The sequence below is a fragment of the Rhinatrema bivittatum genome, chromosome 1 (genome assembly GCF_901001135.1).
Source record: "Rhinatrema bivittatum chromosome 1, aRhiBiv1.1, whole genome shotgun sequence".
Lineage (NCBI taxonomy): Eukaryota > Metazoa > Chordata > Amphibia > Gymnophiona > Rhinatrematidae > Rhinatrema > Rhinatrema bivittatum.
Window position 1 is genome coordinate 738,856,130 of NC_042615.1, and position 22,297 is coordinate 738,878,426.

Here is a 22,297-nt window from a genome sequence, read left to right on the forward strand (position 1 = left end):
CTTTACATCGAACAAAGAACAAGTAAATACAGTAGTAAAACAAAAAACTAAATAAATTGGAGGAGGGAATCAACAGGGAGCAACATAGGTTGGGATGGGGTGGGAACAACAATGAGGGGGTGGGGTTATATACAAGGATTCATAAATACGTACATTGTTGTTTCAGGCGATTGTTCGAGGGAGAGAAGACGGGAAAAACAAGGGGGAGCTGGAAAAATGCGATGGCTATATGTGGGTCACAGAGGGAGAGGGGTTATCTATCGAGGGTGAAGGGGGGTAGGCTTGAAGGAAGAGCCATGTTTTGAGTTTCTTTTTGAAAGTGGGTGTGGAGGTTTCAGTGCGTAGGTCACTGGGCATAGAGTTCCAGAGGGATGGGCCAGCAAGAGAAAGGGCTCTGTTAGTGGTAGATATAAGTCTAGTTGATTTTATAGAAGGAGCACATAGAGTTCGAAGAAGGGAGGTACGGGTTGGTCTTGAGGAGGAACGAGGGAGGAAAGAAGGGGTTAACCAGTTGTAATGTTCGTTGATGATGCTTTTGTGAATGAGGGTGAGAGTTTTATATATTATGCGTGATTGTATGGGAAGCCAGTGGACATCAATGAGGGTGGGGGTGATGTGGTCTTTTTCTTGCTGACATTTGAGAGGATGCGTGCGGTGGCGTTTTGGAGAAGTTGCAATGGTGTGATATGAATGGCAGGGAGGCCAAGGAGGAGAGCGTTGCAGTAATCTATTTTCGAAAATATGATAGCCTGGAGTACAGTACAGAAGTCAGAGAAGAAAAGTAGGGGTTTGAGTTTTTTTAAGGGTTTGCAGTTTGTCCAAAACTTTAAACCCAGCTACACTAGCCACCTTAACCACATCCTCTGGTAATATATATAATATATATAGTATAGTCCCTGATATTCTGAATTTCTCCAGTACTTGAAAGAGATACTACCAAGCACTATATCAAATGCCTTTTTGGCATCCATGCTCACACTGAAGCAGGACAGACCAGTTTACGATTTATCTGATTGTACCGCTACTGTATTATTACAATATATACTGAATATCTCCCAGTGATAAACCTCACCTGATCTCAGAGTATCAGTGCATGAAGGACTTCTTGTAGTTTATCAGCCAGCACTTTAGACAACATTTTTACATCTTGGTCTACATGCCCTAGATTGCTTACTACCCCTTCCTTCCTCTTGAATTAATCTTACGAGACTCGTATATAATGGCTGAGGCAAACTTTCATTTTGAAGTGAATCATTCAATAGGTTTAATAATGGCATTTATTTAAAATTCTTATCTACTGTGTACATCAAAATACATAAAATGCAATAAAATAATATTAGGCAGTTCAATACACAAATACTATAAGAACATAAGAACTTGCCATACTGGGTCAGACAGAGGATTCATCCAGCCCAGTATCTTGTTTCCAACAGTGGCCAATCCAAGTCACAAATACCTGGCAAGATGGCAAACAAATAGATCCCATGCTGCTATCGCACAGTGATAATTAATGACTATTTCTTAAATCTATTTGGTTAATAACAGTTTATTGATTTCTCCAGGAATTTGTCCAAAACTTTAAACCCAGCTACACTAGCCACCTTAACCTCATCCTCTGGTAATAAATTCCAGAAGTTAATAGTGTATTGAGTAAAAAAAGATTTTTCTCCGATTTGTTTTGAATGCACTACTTACTAACTTCACATCATATCCCCCCCCCCCCGCCGCCTCCCTCTCCGATGTGTCTTCTCCAAGCTGGACAGACCCAACCTCTTTAGCCTTTCCTTGCAAGGGAGCCATTCCATCTGCCCTTTTCTGTACCTTTTTGAATGCAACTATGTCTTTTTTGAGATGCGGTGACCAGAACTGCAACAGTACTCTAGGTGCGGTCTCACGATGGAACGATACAGGGGCATTATGATATTTGCTATTTCATCCTCCGTTCCGTTCCTAATAATTTCCTAACATTCTGTTTACTTTTTGGAGCACTGCTGCACACTGAGCCAAGGATTTCAAAATACTGTCTACTAGGACACAACTCCTAATATGGAACATCATGTAACTACACAGTGTGGATTACTTTTCCCCATGTGCAAACCCTCCATATCAAACTATCATCACGTCAATTCTCCTCTATGCACACGCACTCCCCTGCCCGCCTCATAAAAACAAGCCTACTGCCCCTCAGTATCATAATCTTAAGACTTGCATTCACTAGCTACTAACCCACATTTACCTTGAAAAAAGCTATGTCTATAGAAGGCCAAGTAATCTCTCATGTTGAATCTCAAGATGATTGGTTCCAAAATGTATGAGCTACCACAGAAGTTCTTAACTTTCTGTGCCCCCCTTATGAACTTATGCAAAGGGACCTTAAAAAATGTTACCTCTTCTATTAATATCAGATAAAACAGATCCAAACCCATCTCTTCCTGCAGCTTTAGTTTTAATGGCTGGATTTTTTCAGCCTCTCCAAAGTAGTATGGCTTACTGTCAGTCAATTCAGTGTCTCTAAAAATATGTAATTCCAATGCACTTATTATTATAAAAAATGTATATGGAAAAAGGGCAATCTTTAAACACTTCCACTATCTCCTTTGTTTCTTTTCCCTGGTCTAGATTTAATAGCCAAGATATAAATTTGAGTGTCTTGCTCCTGCTACCATGCATGCTAAAGGTTTTCTGGATTTGTTCCCATCTAGGTGAAACCTAATTCTAGACTGCATAACAGAGGAAGTTACCTTTGATAAGATTCAGGTCATTTTCAGTCCACTAATCTATGAAAGTGCTAGAAAATTCATGCACTCGCATGAATTTTAGTTCTTTACGTGTTTATTTCTGAGGTGTGTCAAACTAGTGTTGCAGCATGTTTGTAAAAACAGGCTTACTACTCAAACTGCTTTTGGAGACAGTAGCATTTGTTTGCATCAATACAGATAACTAGAGGAAAGCATGATGTATTATCAACAAGAGACCAAATGATCCTCCTATATTTGCCCTTTACATTGCCATTCAAAGTCAATGCTCAGATTGCCAAGAAGGCAGGACCAGCACTTCAACTATTTAATGATTGACTAACCGGCTTATCTAGCTTTCACTATCAAATATGCACACTCCTGATTTCCACATCACCTCCAAAAGTCATTTTGTTTCAAGCAGATTCCACTCAAGTACGCTATCCCAAATCTGAAACTTAGCAAGAACACAAGTTTCAATAAACAAATGACACGGTCAAATTAAAGCTACTTCTTTTCACAAAATTACAGAAAATAATGGCGTTCAGGTACAGGATCACAAGCCATATCTTATAACTAATTATATTTGAAAAAAAAATGTATAGAGATTAAAAGGTTGTCCTCTAAAATCGCTTCAAAGGGTTCCCAGTACCTCAGGGCAAACCTCACAGCAGTTAAGAGGTAGAGAATACTGGATTTCTAAGGGTTCCATACAGGGCTAATGAGTGCAAGTGGTGTCAGACAAAAAAAATTATTAATTAAAAGGGCACTCCTTCTCCAGCAGTAAAGAGGAGAAGTGAATGTCCTCCGCTAGCCGGATATGCACCAAGGCCTTAGGTATTTATACTGAAAAAGACATTTATGTGGCATGTTCCACCCTCATAGCATTCTAGGCACCCACAGTCGATTCTGCTCATCCCATACCTTTTTGCCCATAGAGGACAATTTTCAAGAGATCTAGGCATCCAGCCACAGAGTTAGGATGCCTAGAATCCTGGGTTTGAAATTTGCCTCAGGCAGAGTAGTTAAACAACTGAGTAGTTTCACAACGTGGCTATATTTAACTGTCATTAAAGTAGAAAAGTAGGCATTCCCTGGGATATGTTTGGGTTGTGGAAAAAACTGCATGTATATAATTGAATTTTCAGTTATTCACACAATTTCTTCCTCAGAACTCCAGGCACAGTGGCAAAAGCAGGCAGGTACACTTTTAGGCAATTTTCAAAGAGAAATCACATGGGTTATTTACTTATTTGAAATCTCTTGATTACCCCTGGTTGGATTAAATGTTTAAAAACTGCTTCTGAAGCCGTGAGTCAAAAGATTTACCTGGCTTGATGGGCTGCTGGCACCAGAATACCTGATGAGTCTGGAACATTCGCAGGCATGGTGTCTTCACTGTTTGCACTTTCAGACACACCACGCTGCTGAAGATGGGGCTCGAGCAGCTGGTTGCTACTGTACGCAGGAGACCTGCCATCATGCCTGCTCCTTCACTATGAGGGCTGCCACTTCAAGAATCCCTGCCGTCCTCCTACCACACATGGAGGGAGAAAAAGAGAAGCACAGAGTGAGTCAGGAAAGGTGAAGCCAGAGTTCATGGTTTGTTGAGTTACTCTACATACATGAAACAGTCTTACTGGATTCTCTGTGGAACTGGCCGCTAAAGTGGCTGACTCATTAAAGCTTTACTCCCATTCTGTATCTATGAGAAAAGACCCTGATGAATCAGGCCCAACATAAGAAAAATGGAATAAAAGCCACAGTAGTCTTATGAATGTGCACATCCAAGCTTTGTTTAGGCAATACATGCAAAGTTATGCAGCAACTGTTGCTAGCTAGCAAATTATTTTATATATAAGCTAATACATAATTTTCATTCTTCACTAAAAACTTATTTCAGGAATTAAGATTCAGGAGGCTTCACTGCTTAAGTCCTCTAAAAACTTACTACAAGAAAGCTTAATAAAGGGTATATAGTCAGCAAAAGCTACCAGTGGTAACACAGAACCACATAACTTGCATTCACCAGACAAGAGAAAAAGTCTAGGCTGCCATTTGCTGCAGGATCAGTGCATACATGAGCTCAAAATTGCTTTCACACAAACTAATCTATCCCACTCCCACGAAAATCAGCACCACAAAAGTCACTTTATTGAAAAGGAACTATTTTGACTGGTGTTGGTAACCGTAAAGAGTTACAGATCTCCATTTCTACATTTTTAGTTTGGTCCCAATTAAAAGTGAGATGAATTATCAGATTTTATCCTAAATACACAGGATCTACAAAAATAAGAAAAATCACTCAAGACGGCAAGAGTATGAGAAATAAGTGAAAAATTATCTAGTTTATTCACAATTATTTTGGGACTTTTAAAAAAGTATTAACTTTTCACTTTGTATCAAAAATAAACTTGTCATGTGATGAAAGCAGTTAGTATAGCTGTGTTTAAAAAAAGATTTGGACAAGTTTCTGGAGGAAAAGTCCATTAACAATTATTAAGGGAGAGCTGCAGAAACCCACTGCTTATTCTTGGGGTAAGCATCTACCCCTTTGAATCCTGCCAGATAATTGTGACCTGGCTTGGCCACTGTTGGAAGCAGGATACTGGGTTTGATGGACCCTTGGTCTGGCCCAGTATGGCAATCCTTATATTTTTATGTTCTTAACCCTTTTGTGTGTGGGGGGGGGGGGGTGGGGGCCTCTGGGGTATTGATACAAAATATAAATAGAAGTGGTTAGCTATACATGCACTTACCTAGATTAAAAAAGTAGCAAATTCGGACTGCAAACTAGGTCAGAATTCAACACTAGAGTTAGCTTGTGCCAACCTGGAGCAGATGAAGTCGGTTCAGATTGGAAATGAGAAACTACAGCATTTGCTCTGAAGCTTACAGTGCTTTCCATTACCAACTGCAAAATCCCCGCAAATACAGTCAACCTTCCAGCCAGAACACTTTAAAGGACACTTGTCAGGGCCGCTTAAAATGAGAACCGGAAAATCTCTTCAAGAAAACACTAAAATAAGGAAATATATTTGCTGCCACTTATTCAGTAACCTCCAAGTCTTTTAGGTTTAAACATTTTAAATGAAAACATGAAAGTTTGAGCCATGCTATGCCACAAGACAACAGAGTTTGTTTCTAGCTGTGTTGAGCAGCAAACACAAGAAAACTGCTGCTCAGTTCGATGGGTCAAATTGCTAAAAGTGATAAGTCTGCAGCACAGATTCAGAACATTCAGTAAACCTAACAGCTACATGAGCTGAATCCCAAAGCACCACCACCAGTTTTCTTCAAAGATACTGTTACACATATGGCAACAGCAATCACTATCATGAGCTTGGTGAAGATCTGTTGTGCCGTAGCCAACCCAAAGGGGAGTGTACTGAACTGAAAATGCTCCTGGAGGACACAAAAACGGAGATATTTAAGATCTTTTTGTCCGATGGGATTATGAAAATAGGCTTTTGAAAAATCCAACACAGATACTTGTCCCAGGCACTGAACGAAGCATTTCCATCCAGAAAAGGGAAATCCAGAGGTTGTTTATTCCCTTCAGATCTAGAATGGGCTTGTAAGTCCCATCTTTCTTATAAACCACAAAGCAGATGAATAGTGACTGCACCCTCTCACCAAAAAAGGAGCTGGAACCACAGCTTGTAATGGCTGAAGCCTCGTCAATGTGCTTTTCACTTGATGGCAGAAGCGTAGGAAGAGAGCACAGAGCTCCAAGGCATAACCGAAACAGATCAACTGTAACACCCACTAATCTGTTATCAGAGTCCACTCCTGGTAAAAAAGCTGCAGGCAACTGCCTATTAGAAGGACCAGTAAATGGACATGTTGAGCTTCATTCAGAAGCCCAACCAGTTCCTGAGGTGGAGACAGTTAAGGTTGGGTTTTCGGAAACCTCGAAAACTCACCCCTGCCCCTTGAAGCTTGCAAACCTCGGAAGGAACAGAGGGACTGTTTACCTGGCTTATACTGCCTAGAGTTAGAGAACTGATCTTGACCTTTAGCACACTGACAGAAGGAGCTAGGCTTACCCTCAGGGAGCCTTCAATGCTTTAGATCTCTCAGATTCTTTACAGCTGTTCCAAATCTTCCCCAAACAGTAACCACCCCTTGAAAGGAAGCGTCATCAACTGACACTTCGGTCAAAAATCTGCAGACCAGTTACAAAGCCAAAGAGGTTTCCTGGCCAGTACAACTGAAGCTACTGAAGAAGTTTGGAGAGCATACAAGGCATCTGCAAAAAAGGCAGCAGCAGTCTCCATCCTAACCACTTTTTCACTTTCCTATAGCTGTTGTATTCAGTTCAAGAGTGCCCGAACCATAAAACGTCTACAAATATAAATCTGAACTACCAGAGCCATGGAAGTAAACAAGTACCTTAAGAGAATCTCTATCTTTCTATCCTGAAGTCCTTGAGAGAAGTGCTACTCTTCACAGGGATAGCCATGACCAAAGCATCCACCCATGACACCTGAAACAAGCACCTAACCGTTTCAGGAAGGAGGAGATATAATTTAATAAGATTCTTCATATCTTTGAGACCAGACTCAGAGAACTCCCACTCCGCTAACACCATTTCCTCCACCTCAGAATGCAAAAGGAAAGCTGCTGTAGATTTGCAAACTCCCTTACTAACAGGGTCTCATATAGGAACCTCCTCAAACTTAGCATCCACTATTCTAAGACAAATTACTTCCTAATCAAGTAAAGCCGCAATCTCTTCCTTACTGTCATCTTCCTTATCACGGGTAAACTCTCCTTCCTTCATATATGTACAGCTTGCCAAGTCAACCTGGTCCTCAAGGTCTTCCTGAGCTTCCTCTAGTTCCAGGGACGGGAGTACCACCTACCCCCAAGAGCGCTTGTGTGGAGCCAAGGCTCAAACAAGAGCCTTGACAATCTGAGAAAATTTGGGTTTCTCATCAGGCTTCTGACTAGCACAGAATGCCCAATGTAAAAAAATCTAAAAACTCCGGGGAGAATTCTGCTGCAGAACCTGGCCCAATGGAACATTAAAAAGAGGGTTCCGTGTAGGTGCAAGGGCCATGGATTTTCAGGCTCCATTTCTGAGCTCCTTTGCTGCTGCTGAGACGGTTGCAGGAATATGACCTAAAATATCTGATGCTCCCACCAAAACTGTGGCACTGGAGGCCTCTTCCCGAGCAAGCTCCAATAGCAATTTAGCCCTGGAAGACTCTTCCAGGGACGGAGGAGCATCAGATGTCCCAATGGTGGCTGAATATTCCCCTGGAATCTCTTTGGGCATAATGCAGGCCGAGCAGAGAGAACCCGCAGTTGATGTAGCACTCCTGCAGCCACAGGCCCCTGCATCCCAGCTTGTCCATTGCAGCAGCAGCAATATCTTCCTCCCGCTCAGCTCCAGCAAAGACTGAGGCCCAAAGCCCCTCCTCGGAAGCTTTATATCAGTCTCTCTCCTGAAACCTGCCACTTGAATGGTCTTGCAGGGCTTCAACATTTACTTTTTTTTTATTCAGACTCAAGACACTGTAGGGAATAGCCGGCTTTAGTAGCATGGGATCTATTTAATATTTGGGTACTTGCCAGGTACTTGTGACTTGGATTGGCCACTGTTAGAGACAGAATACTGGGCTTGATGGATCTTTGGTCTGACCCAGTATGGCATATCTTATGTTCTTATGTAGATGACTGGGTAAAGTACGGTAAGTGGAGGGAGGGAGGTGAAATCAGCAGTTTTCTCACAGACTTCCCCACAGGGAAACCCTCAAGATCTTCTTTAAATTATATATTTTTTTTTGCTATTAGCTAAATATGAAATGAACCCCACCACCAGAAAGATCAACCAAGCCCCCTCTGGGACTGGGAATCCCTGTCCGCGGGCTCACTCTACTGGTGCACAAGAGGCTTGGCCCAAAACAGCATCAGTGCCTTCTCCAAAAACTCCTGCTGCACTACCAGTGAGCCCTACCATCTCCTGGAAGCAGAGTATATTGGGTTCTCTCACTGTGCTGCACCACCATAGTGGGGGATGAGGTCACTGGAGAAATCACTGTGCTCTGCCTCTATCTGCTGATAGGGGAACATAACCCCACCTGTTTGAACTGGACTGATGTAGCAGGATGAAATAGAAATAACACATATATATCAAAAAGAAATATCAAAAACAGTAGCATAAATATCAATTAAATTGAAATTGAAATTCCAGGTGTTCACCACCTTCTAATACAACAGGCAATAACTATCCTTTCCCCACCTCTCCTCTCACAAAGGCCACTGAGTTATAGAATACAGTGGTCCTCAATATATTACAGTTCAACCTTCAGGGAGGGGCGCCCTTGAGCAGCGACCAAGATGGCTGCTTGATCCAACAGTTCCTCAAGATCCTGTAGCTCATCAACTCTCCCACCTGGATTAATCACAGTGTGCCTTTCTTTTTTTGAGTCATATCTGTGCCTGGACATGTCCAGCTCAAAAACAGGGAAAATCAAAGCTGCTTTCACAGCCAGAGCTGGAGGGAAGCACTTCAAACAAGATCCGCTGTCCCCAAAGCGGCCTCTGCTAGACTCACGGCATCTTGTTCTATCGGAACTCCAACTATTAAAAGAAATGCTTCAAAGCAACATGGATTTGATGGTGACCATTTGTTCCGACCTGTTTGAGATGTCTAAACAAGTAACTTCCTTCACTGCATGGCTGGAGGATGTTGAGTCCCAGACAGCTTCCCTTTTGCTTGCAACGGCGCCGATATTTCAACTTACCTCAAAGATTGAGCATTTACAACGTGACCTAGAAGATTTAGCGAACTGCAACCACTGCAACAGTGTGAGGATCATTGGTGTACCAGAAGGTCTGGAAGGATATGATATTCAACAATTTCTTACAGCAATGATCCCTGTCTGTTTGCAGCTTCACTTTGACTTACCATGTGAAATTGAGCAAGTGCATAAGATCCCGACTTGGCCTCTCCAGAATTCACACTCCTGCGGTATCTGCAGGTATTCGCTTCGGTTCATACTAAAACCCCAGTTACCATGAAAAGCAAATAACCTTGCTTTTCATGCCAGATCTGGCAAAAACCACAGCTGCCAGGTGCAAAGCTTTGCTGGCCTTTTGTCCTTGGCTGTAGGGCCCGGTTTGGTCTTCTCTACACTTAACACAACCAAACCAGGTCCTTTGAGAAGCCTGAGGATCTTGATGCCTTCCTTGGATCTCTGGAGTCTACGCAAAAATTGGTGACATGATTGTCTTGTCTTGAAATCCTGTGAATCTTCTACCTCTTCATTATGACGTGGGGTTCTGGTCCAGGGACTCCCTTGACTGTGTTCTGATGGTCTACTCTATCTAGACCTTCACTTGGATGTGGGGGACTGTTATTAATGGCACACTTGCATTGCATAATGTTTGTTGATTTTTACTCTCTACTTGGTGAGAGTAGTTTCTTTTCGTTAAGTTATGGTTGGATCTTGCTAGCTTCTGGCACTGTCCCAAGGCCCATTTCATTTCCAGGTGCCAGTTACCTGGCTAAGTTCTCCGATTGTTTTCTGCATTGTCTGGGTATATTTTTTTCGTTTCTGTTTTTTCTATTGTGAGGCTGCCTGTTTTCCTTCCCTTAAACATTCAATGTTTATTGTCTTTTTATTGGAACTGTCGTGCTATTTTATTTTTCTTATGTTTTTCTGATGGTCTCCCTATCTGCTCTGCAAATCATTTCTCTTAATGTTAATGGTCTTGCACACCCCATTAATCATAAGAAAACGTTGTCATACTTGAACTCCCTTCATACAGATGTAGTCCTGCTCCAGGAAACCCACCTCTCTATGATGGAATCCCTCAAGTTGAAGCAAGCCTGGGTTGGGGATTTTTTTTTTAGTCTGGCACAATGTAAAAAACAGGGGGTAGCTATTTTATTTCATAAACAGCTGGGGGCTCAATTTTCTCATTATGCTGCCAATCCTGAAGGCAGATGGGTCTCGGTGGAAGCTTCCTTTGGGTCAGAGCAATTTTATTTTTTTAATTTCTATGCCCCTAAATGTTGATATATTTTTTTTTTTCAGGCAGTCACCTCTCAACTGATGGAGGTCAATTCTTCACATCTGATCATGAGTGGTGACCTTAATATACCTTTTGATCTTATATTGGATAAGCAATCGTCAGCCAAACTTTCCTATTCCAGGGCACACACATTGCATAATCTTATGGATGTAGTGGATCTGGCTGACCCCTGGCATTTGGTAAATCCTACAGTCAAGGATTTCACTTTTTTCTCTGCCCCTCACTCCATATATTCTCACACTGATAATTTTTTGATCCCGAGTTCCTATTCCTAATCTAACCTCCGCATCCATACAGCCCATACTGGTCTCTGATCACATGGCCGTTTCTTTTTCTTTAGCCATGCCTTCCTCCGGTGTAGAAAACCATATGTGCCAATTCAACTTGGCATTGTTGGATGACATCTCCTTTCGGGAGTGACTTAGAGGCAAATTTGTATAATATTTTCACCACAGCGAAACTCCTGATGTGGCAGTGCCCATGGTGTGAGCAGCTTTCAAGGCTACTAATCAAGGAGAGATTATTAGTTACAGCATTCAGGTCTGGAAGGCACAATCGGATGAGATTAGGAGGTTGAAGGATTAAGTGGCTACTTTGGAGAAAGATCATAATTCTCATCCCTCCTTCCGTTGTTGAAAGCATGATATGAATACAATGAGCTTCTGAGCCTACACGGTGGGCACTCTCTTTTCATTCAAAAAGTTCATTACTATGCTGAAAATAATAAGTGTGGTCATTTATTGGCTAATTACTTGACAATAAAAGGGAAAAGAAAGAATTCATGTGATTAAATACCAGCATGGGGATACTTTGAGATCTGAAGCTGATATATTGCAAGCATTCCGAGATCTCTATATGTCTGATTCCACTTCATCTGTGTCTGTCATTAACGCTTCCTTTCACAGCTACCTCACCTTGCTCTCATGGCTGACCAGAAAGCGGATGTAGATAGTCCTATTACTGAAGCAGACATATCGACTGCATTGGATGCTCTCAATTGAGAGAAAGCCCCTGCACCAGATGACTACACAGGGTACTTTTACCGTGTTTTTCAGAAGTTAACTCCTAAGCTTTTCTTTTTATGTTGCTCTGTCTCTCACCCAGATACGGTCTCTGTTTCTGGAAGCTTGTCAAGTAATGCTTCCTAAGCTAGGCAGAGACCCTCAATTAATTTGAATTCTGCCCTATTTCCTTCTTAAATACGGACTATAAGATTTTTGCAAAGCTTTTGCCTACTAGGCTGGCAACGGTGATGGGAACTCTTATCCACCCAGACCAGTCTGGTTTTATTAAAAATTGACGTATTTCTAAAAATGCTCGAATGTATTTTCACATCCAAGCAATGGCAAAAAACTCTCCTCTTTGCCAGTCATTGTCCTCTAGATGCTGAAAAATCATTTGACCGCATTGAATATCCCTATTTATTAGCAGTTTTGCAAAGGTTTGGATTTGGTGCCTCCTTTGTAACATGGATCCAATTATTATATAATTGTCCAACTGCCTTCCTATATCTTAATAAATCGAATCTCTCCCCATTTCCAGTTACATAAGAGTGCCAGACAGGGATGTCCCATGTCACCGTTTCTCTTCAATCTGGCTTTGGAACCTCTACTATTGAAGGTATTCAATTTCGTGACTCAATTTACAAACTCTCAGCTTAAGCAGATGAAATGTTACTCTACCTTGCCAATCCAGATACTTCGCTTCCTCATCTGTTTTCACTAATTTCCTCCTACTCTTCTTTCTCTGGCTATCGTGTGAATTGGCATAAAACTGAGCTGCTTCCTTTAAATGTTCTTGGCTTTAGGATGGACTTAGAGTTTCCGTTTAGTCTATCTACTAAAGGCCTTAAATATTTGGGCATCAATTTTATTTCAGATATCTCTGATACCATATCCCATTGTGAGACATCTCTTTTACATATTGTGTGAATTTTACAATGGTCTCCCCTTCACTTAACCCGGTGGGGATGCCTGGACACTATCAAAATGGTAATAGCCCCCCCCCCCCCCCCCCCCCCCCCCCCCCCCCCCCGTTTATAATTTTTCTATAGTTTGTCTTTTTTTCCCCATGACTTAGCATATAGATTGTATGCTTTCTCGGTTTCTTTGGCATCAGAAGTCTCCCCGTATTGCTCTGCCCAAACTGAAAGCTGATAAAGTGCGAGGAGAAGGTTAATTTCCCAGATTTTTATAGCTACTACCAAGCTTATCTTGCAGCAAGGACATAGTTGGCGTTCCAAACTGCTGTCCCTATCTGATGCCCCGCATAAAGTACAATTTGAGCATGACCTGACTCACCCTTTTCCCCTGGAGGCAGTTATAGGGATGGCATCTGTGGCATTCCTTAAGGCCCACCCAATTCTTTGTTCTACTCATAGGGCCTTCGTGGAATATGAACGTTTGGTCTCCTCCTTGTCCCCTCTAGGGAGTCTTTCAAAGTCAGCACCCCTTTGGTTTCATTCACATTTGCAGGTTGGTGGTGTTCCACTAAATTGGAAAGTATGGCAAACCAGGGGTCTTTGGTCTCTCTCTCAGATTTGGCAAAACGGTTCATTACTTTACCTTAGCTCTGTGAGCCTTATTCTTTATCTCGCACGCAGTATTATGCCTGGTTGCAGCTTTGAGACTGCTTAACCTCTAACTTGCTCTCTCAATTCTGTATGGATGCTTTTCCTGGCTTATATATCCTTTATAGGGATTTCGGTCCCCAGGGACGTTTAGTCTCTCAGATCTACAAATCCCTTAAGGAATCCCAGTTTCTTGCTCCTCTTGGGCTGAAATCCTTTTGGTGTTTGGAAAACACTTGTTCCTCTGATGAGGTAGACTGGCGATATTACCAGTGATCCTCATGCCTATTTCATGGTCTTCTAGCTTACATCAAACTTCCTTTTTTGTTTCCCAGAGGGCAGTGAAGATGCCCTGGAAGCTCTTTAAAGATGGCATAGCATCTACTTGCAACTGTTGGACCTTTCTCTTCCTAAAGCCATATTGTGCCATATGCTATTTTTTACCCCACAGCGTATACATTTTGGAATCGGGTGTGGGAATTCCCAGGTTTTGCATTTGGATGCTCCTATCACTTACTGAAAGGTTATCCATAGGTGGGTGACTCTACCCTTTTTCTCTCCCCCCCCCCCTTCCCCCATCACAAACTCTTGGATTTTTTTCTTACAATCACCATTCATTTAGTTTTATGTTTTATGCACAGTGATTTGCTTAATGAGCAATTTTGGTGCAACTCCATCTCTTTATATTGTAAATATGAAAAAGCTGTAGGATTTAAGAATTGCCGTCTTGCTTCTTGGAGTTTGGTATGAAACCTCTGGACGATTATCTTGATTCCTTGGAATTAGCCAGCTGATGCATGAAGTTTTGTTTTACTTAAGTAATACCATTTTTCTAAACTATTTTCATTGCTGGGGCAGCTGTTTTGTTTTTGATTTTATTTTTGTATTATGTATGTCTAGTATTTTGTAAAAAGACTTGAACATAAGAATTCAATCGTAGGTTTTGGTATATACTATAGTTTTCCTGTCTTGAATAGACTGTAAGCTCTAAGGAGCAGGGTCCATCTCATAAGTGTAATTGTACAGCACTGTGTACATCTAGTAACACTATAGATAAAAGCTGTAACAATAATACTGTGTTCTCACAGGTCTTATTTGATCTGTGGTCTTTTCCCTCACTTCACCAGGGTCCATTTGTGTATAACAAAGGCATGCTTAAATTCTGCCACCGTTTTGGCTCCTAAAACCTCAAATAGAAATCTAGTCCAGATCTTCACCAACCTCTCAGTAAAAAAAAGTATTTTCTCACATTTTTTTTAGCTGCTCTTTTCAGCTTCATATGATGTGACCCTTTGACCTTGAGTTTTTCATTCTATGGAAAATGTTACTTTATGGGATGTTATTGAAACCTGCCAGATATTTTAATGTTTATGTCACATCACCCTTTTCCTTCTGTCATCTAGCGAGTATATCTTTAACTCCTTTGATTTCTCTGTATGGCAAGGCATGCACCATTTTGCTGGCCCTCCTTTGAACATCCTCTGCCTTCTCAATATCCTTGTGTACAATCGAACACAGTTTTCAAGATGGGGGTCTCACAGGAGATCTGTAGACAGGTAACATTACTTCCATAACATCTTTTGTACAATGCAACATATTGTTATATTGTATTGCTATGGCATTATTCCAAAGCACAGATTTTATTAGCAAGGATTGAAATTTGCAGTGACCTGATAAAATAAGCATCCCTTCTCCCTGAAATGCAAGATCGGTCACCCATGAAAGAAACTTCTCTATTGCAGGGCCAAATTTCTGGATCTCTTTTCCTTTATCCATTCGTTCTTAAAAAAAAAAAAAAAAAAAAAAATCCCAGGGGTTTAAAAAAAAAAAAAAAAGAAAAGCCTTCAAATCCCACCTATTTAAGGAGGCTATTCTCAACATACAATAGAAACAATGTTTCCATTTGAGTTTTGCAGCTTTAAAGCTTGTTTCAGTGTCTACAGCAGTATAAGTAATGCTTATACTGCTCCAAGCATCTTGCTATTATGTATCGGTAGCAGCTTTATGTTCTAATTTGTTTTGTGTGTTTGTTTTTATGTTACTGTTTTATTATGTATGCTGAATGTGTAACCATATTGTAGCAACAGCTCTTCCAATGTTCAAAGTATTATTTATTGCAATATTTTGAACAAATATTTTAAACTGGTAGTTCATTGAATAATTTGTTGAACATTGGAAGAGCTGTTGCTACAATATGGTTTCACATTCATAGTCGAAGTTTACATGATTTGCATGTGTATCCCGTTAATTCCACTTTCTTGCATTGCATTATGTATGTTGATCATGTAACCCGCAGGATATTTATTTGCTTTTATATACCGACATTCGATCGAAATATCACATCGATTTAAAATAACTGAACAAATAAGGCAAGAGCTGCTTATTTTACATTGTAACATGGTAATTTGTATAATGGATAAAGGGATACATTATATATAACATTGCAACTTGAAAAGATAAGTTATAGATAACGATCTAGAGTCTTAGAGTGGTTAACTGGAGGAAGATTCTTTGAGGAAAGCATTTAACGTGTGGCTATGGAGGGGGGGAGGAGGGGTATATGCAAGTTAAATTAAGTATGGGGGGCTGCAGGGTGGGTTACAACTGGGTAGGTGACAGCATTTGGGGGGGGGGGGGGTTAATTTTGGAGGGCAGGGTTGAGCCCGGGAGGGGGCTATGTATCTGGCGGGAAGGCTTTTCTGAAGAGCCAGGTTTTGAGTTGTTTTTTGATACTTGAGTAGAAGGTTCATTTTCTGAGATGGGGCGGGAAGGAGTTCCAAAGTGTGGGGCCAGCCACGGATATGGCTCGTTTTCGAGTAGATATAAATACTTTGAAATAAATATTATATTTGCATATACTGGATTAAAGAACAGAGTTTAAATTGGCACAGCTCAGTTACCCTGAAACCAAAACTGTCTGAGGGCCCTAAGGACCAGAACTGAGAACCAGGGTTTTAACACCTGAAAGTCTGCACATAGTGAGGCCAGATATGCTTTACAAAACTCTAAATATCCACAATTACTGTTAATAAAAATCAGTCATGCAATCACCAACAATTCTACACCATTCACAGAATTTGTTTGGCAATGCAAATTTAAGCCAATGAAAGACCTCTATTCTAGCAACAGTGTACATGATAAAGTTTTTATGGATGCCTGAATAAGATGGGAAGGCTGATTAAGGAAATAAAAAGATCATTTTCATACATAAGAGGGGTAGACTTTTTTTCAGCAAACTGAGATGCCAGCTAAAATTCTTAGAAGCCAAGGCAGAAAAAAAGAATATTTATAGTTTTTGGGGGTTTTTTTGTTTGTTTTCTTTCCCCTTTAGCATCTCCCCCACTTCTTCTGCAGCCCAGAAGCTCCTTTTGCTACTATTTTTCACTCCTGGCCTGACTCCTCCTTCCCACCCAGGTGGCCAATGCTTTCTTCAGCCTTGGGCCACTGCTGCTCCCCCCTGCCCCAATGCTTTTACCAGCCTGGCCTCTCTTTTCAGCTTGGGGAACCCCACTGCTGTTTCCAGTCGGTGGACAAAATATTTTCTGAACCAGCTCCAGGCCATCATTGCTTATCCCTTCCCCCAATAACCAATGCAAATGTCTCCTCCCCTCCCAGTCCTGCAGACACCAGGAGCAAACTTTTAAGTGTCTGGATGTTCTAGTGCCCAGGTTTTTCTCCAGCTCTGCTTTGACATGTGATAAATGAATATACAGTTCAATTACCAATTTTCTTTTGTTTAAGAGTGTTCAGATCAAGTTGGTTAGTACTGTGCCATTACCAAACCTGATGCACAGAACATCTCTGAAACACTGTAAAGAAAGCATACATCTGCCCTTGACACAGGATCCTGGGTACAGGTCTTAAAGAAGCCAAGACGATTTACTGTACATGAGTTCTTTTAAGGAATGGTTAGGCAACGAGCCCTTCAGCTTTCTCCTGATATCACATATAACATGCCTCATAGAATTCAGATGGCTTTCCAAAACACCTGGAACAATAAGGACGGGTCACATCTGGTCCTCATGATAACCAAAACTATGTAAATTAACATGGTTTTTGGCTTAGTTGATTACCAATATTTCATCAACACTCCTGTTGAAAATCATCAGTTTTGGAGCACTTGAGGAGGAGGGTTCTCCATCTCTGACCTCAGCCCTGCTACTGCAAAGTAAAAACATATGCTGTAATTATATTTGATCTATTACAACATTGTTGTAAGTGCAGAACTAAAAAACTGTCAGGCTGCAGGTGTCAGATGTTTGGAGCCTGTTTAGAGGAGGCATTAGGTGGCTTCCATATCTAAAAGGTGCCCAACAATTTTTCAGATATGCATCCTGGTCCCATTGCTTTGAAAAATTCTCAGATAAACCAGACTGTCAAAAATGTTCAGGCTATGACATTCCCAAAAAAAAAAAAAGCATACATTGTACAGCCTTCTTTGTTATGCATTGAAACTATACAATGTTGTGGTAGTTTTATCATGTCCATGGGTAGAAAAACTCTGATGTCTAGTTGCCTACAATTAAACTCTTGGCACTGGCACAGGAGACTTTCTAGCTGTGTGGAGACAAGATGCTGTGACCCCCCAGTTGAGTGGCAGGGAGATAAGCAGCACACTGTAGTATAGCACAGAGCTAGCAGGAGTGCAAGAAGGTAAGCAGCAGGCTATTGCCCCAGTCAGGCATCTGTGCTCAGGGCCAACGAACTGCAACTGTGGGACCACATTACAAAACAAGACTGGCAAGATGGAAGCAAGAGCAAGCCTAGGGTGGAGAGAAATGCTGGAGGGGAGAGCAAAGTTAAAATAAAAATAAGGACAAAAAAATGAAACAAAAAACCCGACAAAATGCAAAAATATAAAAGGAATTTTCCCTGTGTCTGGAAAACTAGTCAAGAAATCTATTAAGTTAATCAATAAAAAAGGGGAACACCTTAATAAGACAGCAAATAGACTTGTATGTATTAGGAAAGGAATGGAAAATAAAACAGAGGAATTCATAATGCAGTGGTATTCATACTCAGCCCTTGAGGGCCAATGTAAGGTTTTCAGTATATTCCTAATGAATATACATGAGACATTTGTACATAATAGAGGCAGTGCATGCAAATCTCTCTCATATTCATCAGGGATACTCTCACTCATTTATGGCCCTCGAGGAATACCACTGTCATTATCCCTCTGTATTGATCCATGATGTGACTGCACTTTGAATACAGTGTGCAGTACTATTTGTTCTATCTCAAAAAAGACAAAGCAAAACTACAAAAGTTTCAGAGAAGGACAACAAAAATGATAAATGGGGTGGAACAACTCCCCCAACAGGAAAGGCTAAATAGATTACAGCTCTTCAGAGAAGACACAGCTGAGAGGAGATATAATAATGATCTATAAAATCTTAAATGGGGTAAAACAGATATACAGGGAAGAATTATTTACCCTTTCAAATAGTATTAGGACTGAAGGTCATGCCATGAAACTAATAGGTAGCACATTTAAAAGAAACTGAAGAAAGTTTTTCTTCACTCAAACAATCAAGCTTTGGAATTTGTTGCTATAAAGGAACTTTTTCTGGTACGTTCAAAAGGAAAAAAATCCTGTGAGGAAGTCAGTTGGACTGTTAGATGATGTTGGGGATAAAAGGGGCACATAGGGAAGACAAGGCCATAGCAGAGAGATTAAATGAATTCTTTGCTGCAGTTTTTATTGAGGAAGATATAATTTCTGGCATGGGTATCTTCCTTATACTTAATTATATTTTCAGAGGAACTGAAATGTCAGTGAACCTGGAAGATGTAATAGAACATAAGAACAAAAGATATGACATACTGGGTCAGAACAAGGGTCCATCAAAGTCCAGTATCCTGTGCCCAACAGTGGCCAACCAAGTCACAAGTACCCAAACATTAAATGAATAGATTCCAAAGCTACTAATCGTTATTAATAGCAGTTTATGGACTTCTGCTCTGGGAACTTATCAAAACCTTTTTTTAAACCCAGCTAAACTAACTGCCATAACCACATCCTCTGGCAATGAATTCCAGAGCTTAATTATGCATCAAGTGAAAAAGAATTTTCTATTTGTTTTAAATGAGCTACTTGCTAACTTCATGGAGTGCCCCCAGTCATTGTGCACCCCTTCGTGCAACCCTTGGTGCTACCTTTTTTCGTTTTTTTTTCTTTTTAACTTCTATGTTTCTTCCACTTTTGTTTACCTCTTTTTTCATAGTTGTTATCCCTTGTTAACAATTTTCATTGTTATTAATATTAAATGTATTTGACAAAGGTAACTTTTTTTCCTGCATCTCCTGTTTAAATGTAAACCGGTATGGTTTGTATATTATACAAGAATGTCGGTATATAAAAATTAAAAATAAATAAATATTAATTGAAAGAGTAAAATAACCGAGTCACATTTACCCATTCAAGTCCTTTCATGATTTTGTAGACCTTTATCATGTCCCGCCTCAGCCGTCTCTTCTCCAAGCTGAACAGCCCTAACCTCTTTAGCCTATCCTCATTGGTTGCCCTTCTCTGTATCTTCTCCAGTGCAACTATATCTTTTTTGAGATGCAGCAACCAGAACTGCACACAGTATTCAAGGTGCGGCCATGGAGCAATACAGAGGCATTATGACATCCACCATTTTCTTCACTATTCCCTTCCTAATAATTCCTAACAATGTTTGCTTTTTTGACCACCACAGCACAGTGAGCCAACAATTTCCACTCTGACACCTATTTATTTTATTTATTTAGAATTTTTATATACAGACAACAGTTTGCACACCATATCTGTTACGCTTGGGCTCCGGACAGGAGTCGTGCACACCACCCAGCAGGGTGGCTCCAGGTGGAGAGAGACAGGAAGCTCGAAACAGAGTCAGGTACCAGGCTGGGTCAGGGCAGGCAGCAAGAATCAGAGTCTGGGTTCAGGCTGGGTCAGGGCAGGCGGCAAGTGGCAGTGTCAAGTACAGGCTGGGTCAGGGCAGGCGGCAAGTGGCAGTGTCAAGTACAGGCTGGGTCAGGGCAGGCGGCAGTCAGCAGGGTCTGGGTCCAGGCTGGGTCAGGGCAAGGCAGGTCAGAAGGCCCGTAGGCCACACACACACACACACGGAAGGCCCGTAGGCCACACACCAATAGCGGGGCAAGGCAGGTCAGAAGGCCCGTAGGCCACACACACACACACGGAAGGCCCGTAGGCCACACACCATAGACGGGGCAAGGCAGGTCAGAAGGCCCGTAGGCCACACACACACACACGGAAGACCCGTAGGCCACACACCAATAGCGGGGCAAGGCAGGTCAGAAGGCCCGTAGGCCACACACACACACACACGGAAGGCCCGTAGGCCACACACCATAGACGGGGCAAGGCAGGTCAGAAGGCCCGTAGGCCACACACACACACACGGAAGAAGGCCAAAAGGCCGCACAAGGCAAGGCAAGGATAGGCCCGAAGGCCGCGCAAGGCAAGGCAAGGCAAGGATAGGCCCGAAGGCCGCGCAAGGCAAGGCAAGGCAAGGATAGGCCCGAAGGCCACGCAAGGCAGGCTAGAGCAGGGAGCCCAGGTGAGCTCGATGCCGAAGCACCGAGGCAACTGTCAGGCAGGGTTAAGAGGGCACACCCAGAGCATAGAGTGGACATAGGAGATGGACTGGGCCTGTCAGGAAAGCCAGCCCTAGAGGGACCCCTGGTGGTGAGGCGGTAGCACAGCAGCCACCGCCGTAACAGTACCCCCCCCTCAAGGCCTCCCCCTCCTCCTGGATCCCATCTGTGCAGGAGGTAATCAAGAATAACGGGAGACCACTCCGGGGGTGATGCGGCAGGTTCAACTCCTTTCCGAGGCAATAAGGCAGTCCATAACCCCTCCTGGGACAAGGCGGCAGGGTTAGACCCCTCCTGGGGTAGCAGAGGCGGTGCAGATTTCCATAACCCCTCCTGGGGTGACAAGGGGAACACAAACCCCACCTGGGGCAGAGAAATAGTCCGTAACCCTTCTTGAGGCGATAGTAGAACCGGTCCGGACCCTTCCAAGGTCGGCATTAAGACCGGTACAGACCCCTCCAGGGGCGGCAGCTGGGCCAGTACAGCAGGCTCGGATCCTACTCGGGCAATTGTAGCAGGCTCGGACCCCTCTCGGGGCGTTGTAGCAGGCTCGGACCCCTCTTGGGGCGATGAAGCAGGCTCGGACCCCTCTCGGGGCATAGTAGCAGGCTCGGACCCCTCTCGGGGCGTTGTAGCAGGCTCGGACCCCTCTCGGGGCGATGAAGCAGGCTCGGACCCCTCTCGGGGCGTTGTAGCAGGCTCGGACCCCTCTCGGGGCGTTGTAGCAGGCTCGGACCCCTCTCGGGGCGATGAAGCAGGCTCGGACCCCTCTCGGGGCGATGAAGCAGGCTCGGACCCCTCTCGGGGCGATGAAGCAGGCTCGGACCCCTCTCGGGGCGTTGTAGCAGGCTCGGACCCCTCTCGGGGCGATGAAGCAGGCTCGGACCCCTCTCGGGGCATTGTAGCAGGCTCGGACCCCTCTCGGGGCGATGAAGCAGGCTCGGACCCCTCTCGGGGCGTTGTAACAGGCTCGGACCCCTCTCGGGGCGATGAAGCAGGCTCGGACCCCTCTCGGAGCGATGAAGCAGGCTCGAACCCCTCTCGGGGCGTTGTAGCAGGCTCGAACCCCTCTCGGGGCGTTGTAGCAGGCTCGGACCCCTCTCGGGGCGTCAGCAGGACCGGTATAGACCCCTCCCGGGGTGGCAGCAGGGCCAGTTCAGCAGACTCCGATGGCTGACTCAGGAAGTCTGTCAGTAGGACTGGTTCGGACCCCTCTGAAGACGGCAGCAGGGCCGGTTCGGCAGGCTCAGATGGCAGAGGTAGAAAGTCTGTCAGCAGGGCTGGTGCGGACCCCTCCGAGGACGGCAGCAGGGCCGGTTCAGCAGACTCAGGCTCTTCT

The 22,297-nt window shown here is 43.0% G+C and overlaps 1 protein-coding gene across 4 annotated transcripts in view; it reads right to left on the reverse strand.

Moving 5' to 3' along the window:
• NNT (nicotinamide nucleotide transhydrogenase) overlaps positions 1-22,297 on the reverse strand; it is a 404,867-nt gene that overhangs the window by 375,261 nt on the left and 7,309 nt on the right. For all 4 annotated transcript variants that reach the window (XM_029577710.1, XM_029577726.1, XM_029577728.1 and 1 more), the window contains exon 2: positions 4,065-4,269. In XM_029577710.1, the coding sequence (XP_029433570.1) occupies positions 4,065-4,218 (154 nt within the window). In that variant the 5' untranslated portion in view covers positions 4,219-4,269. The remainder of the gene's footprint in view (positions 1-4,064; positions 4,270-22,297) is intronic.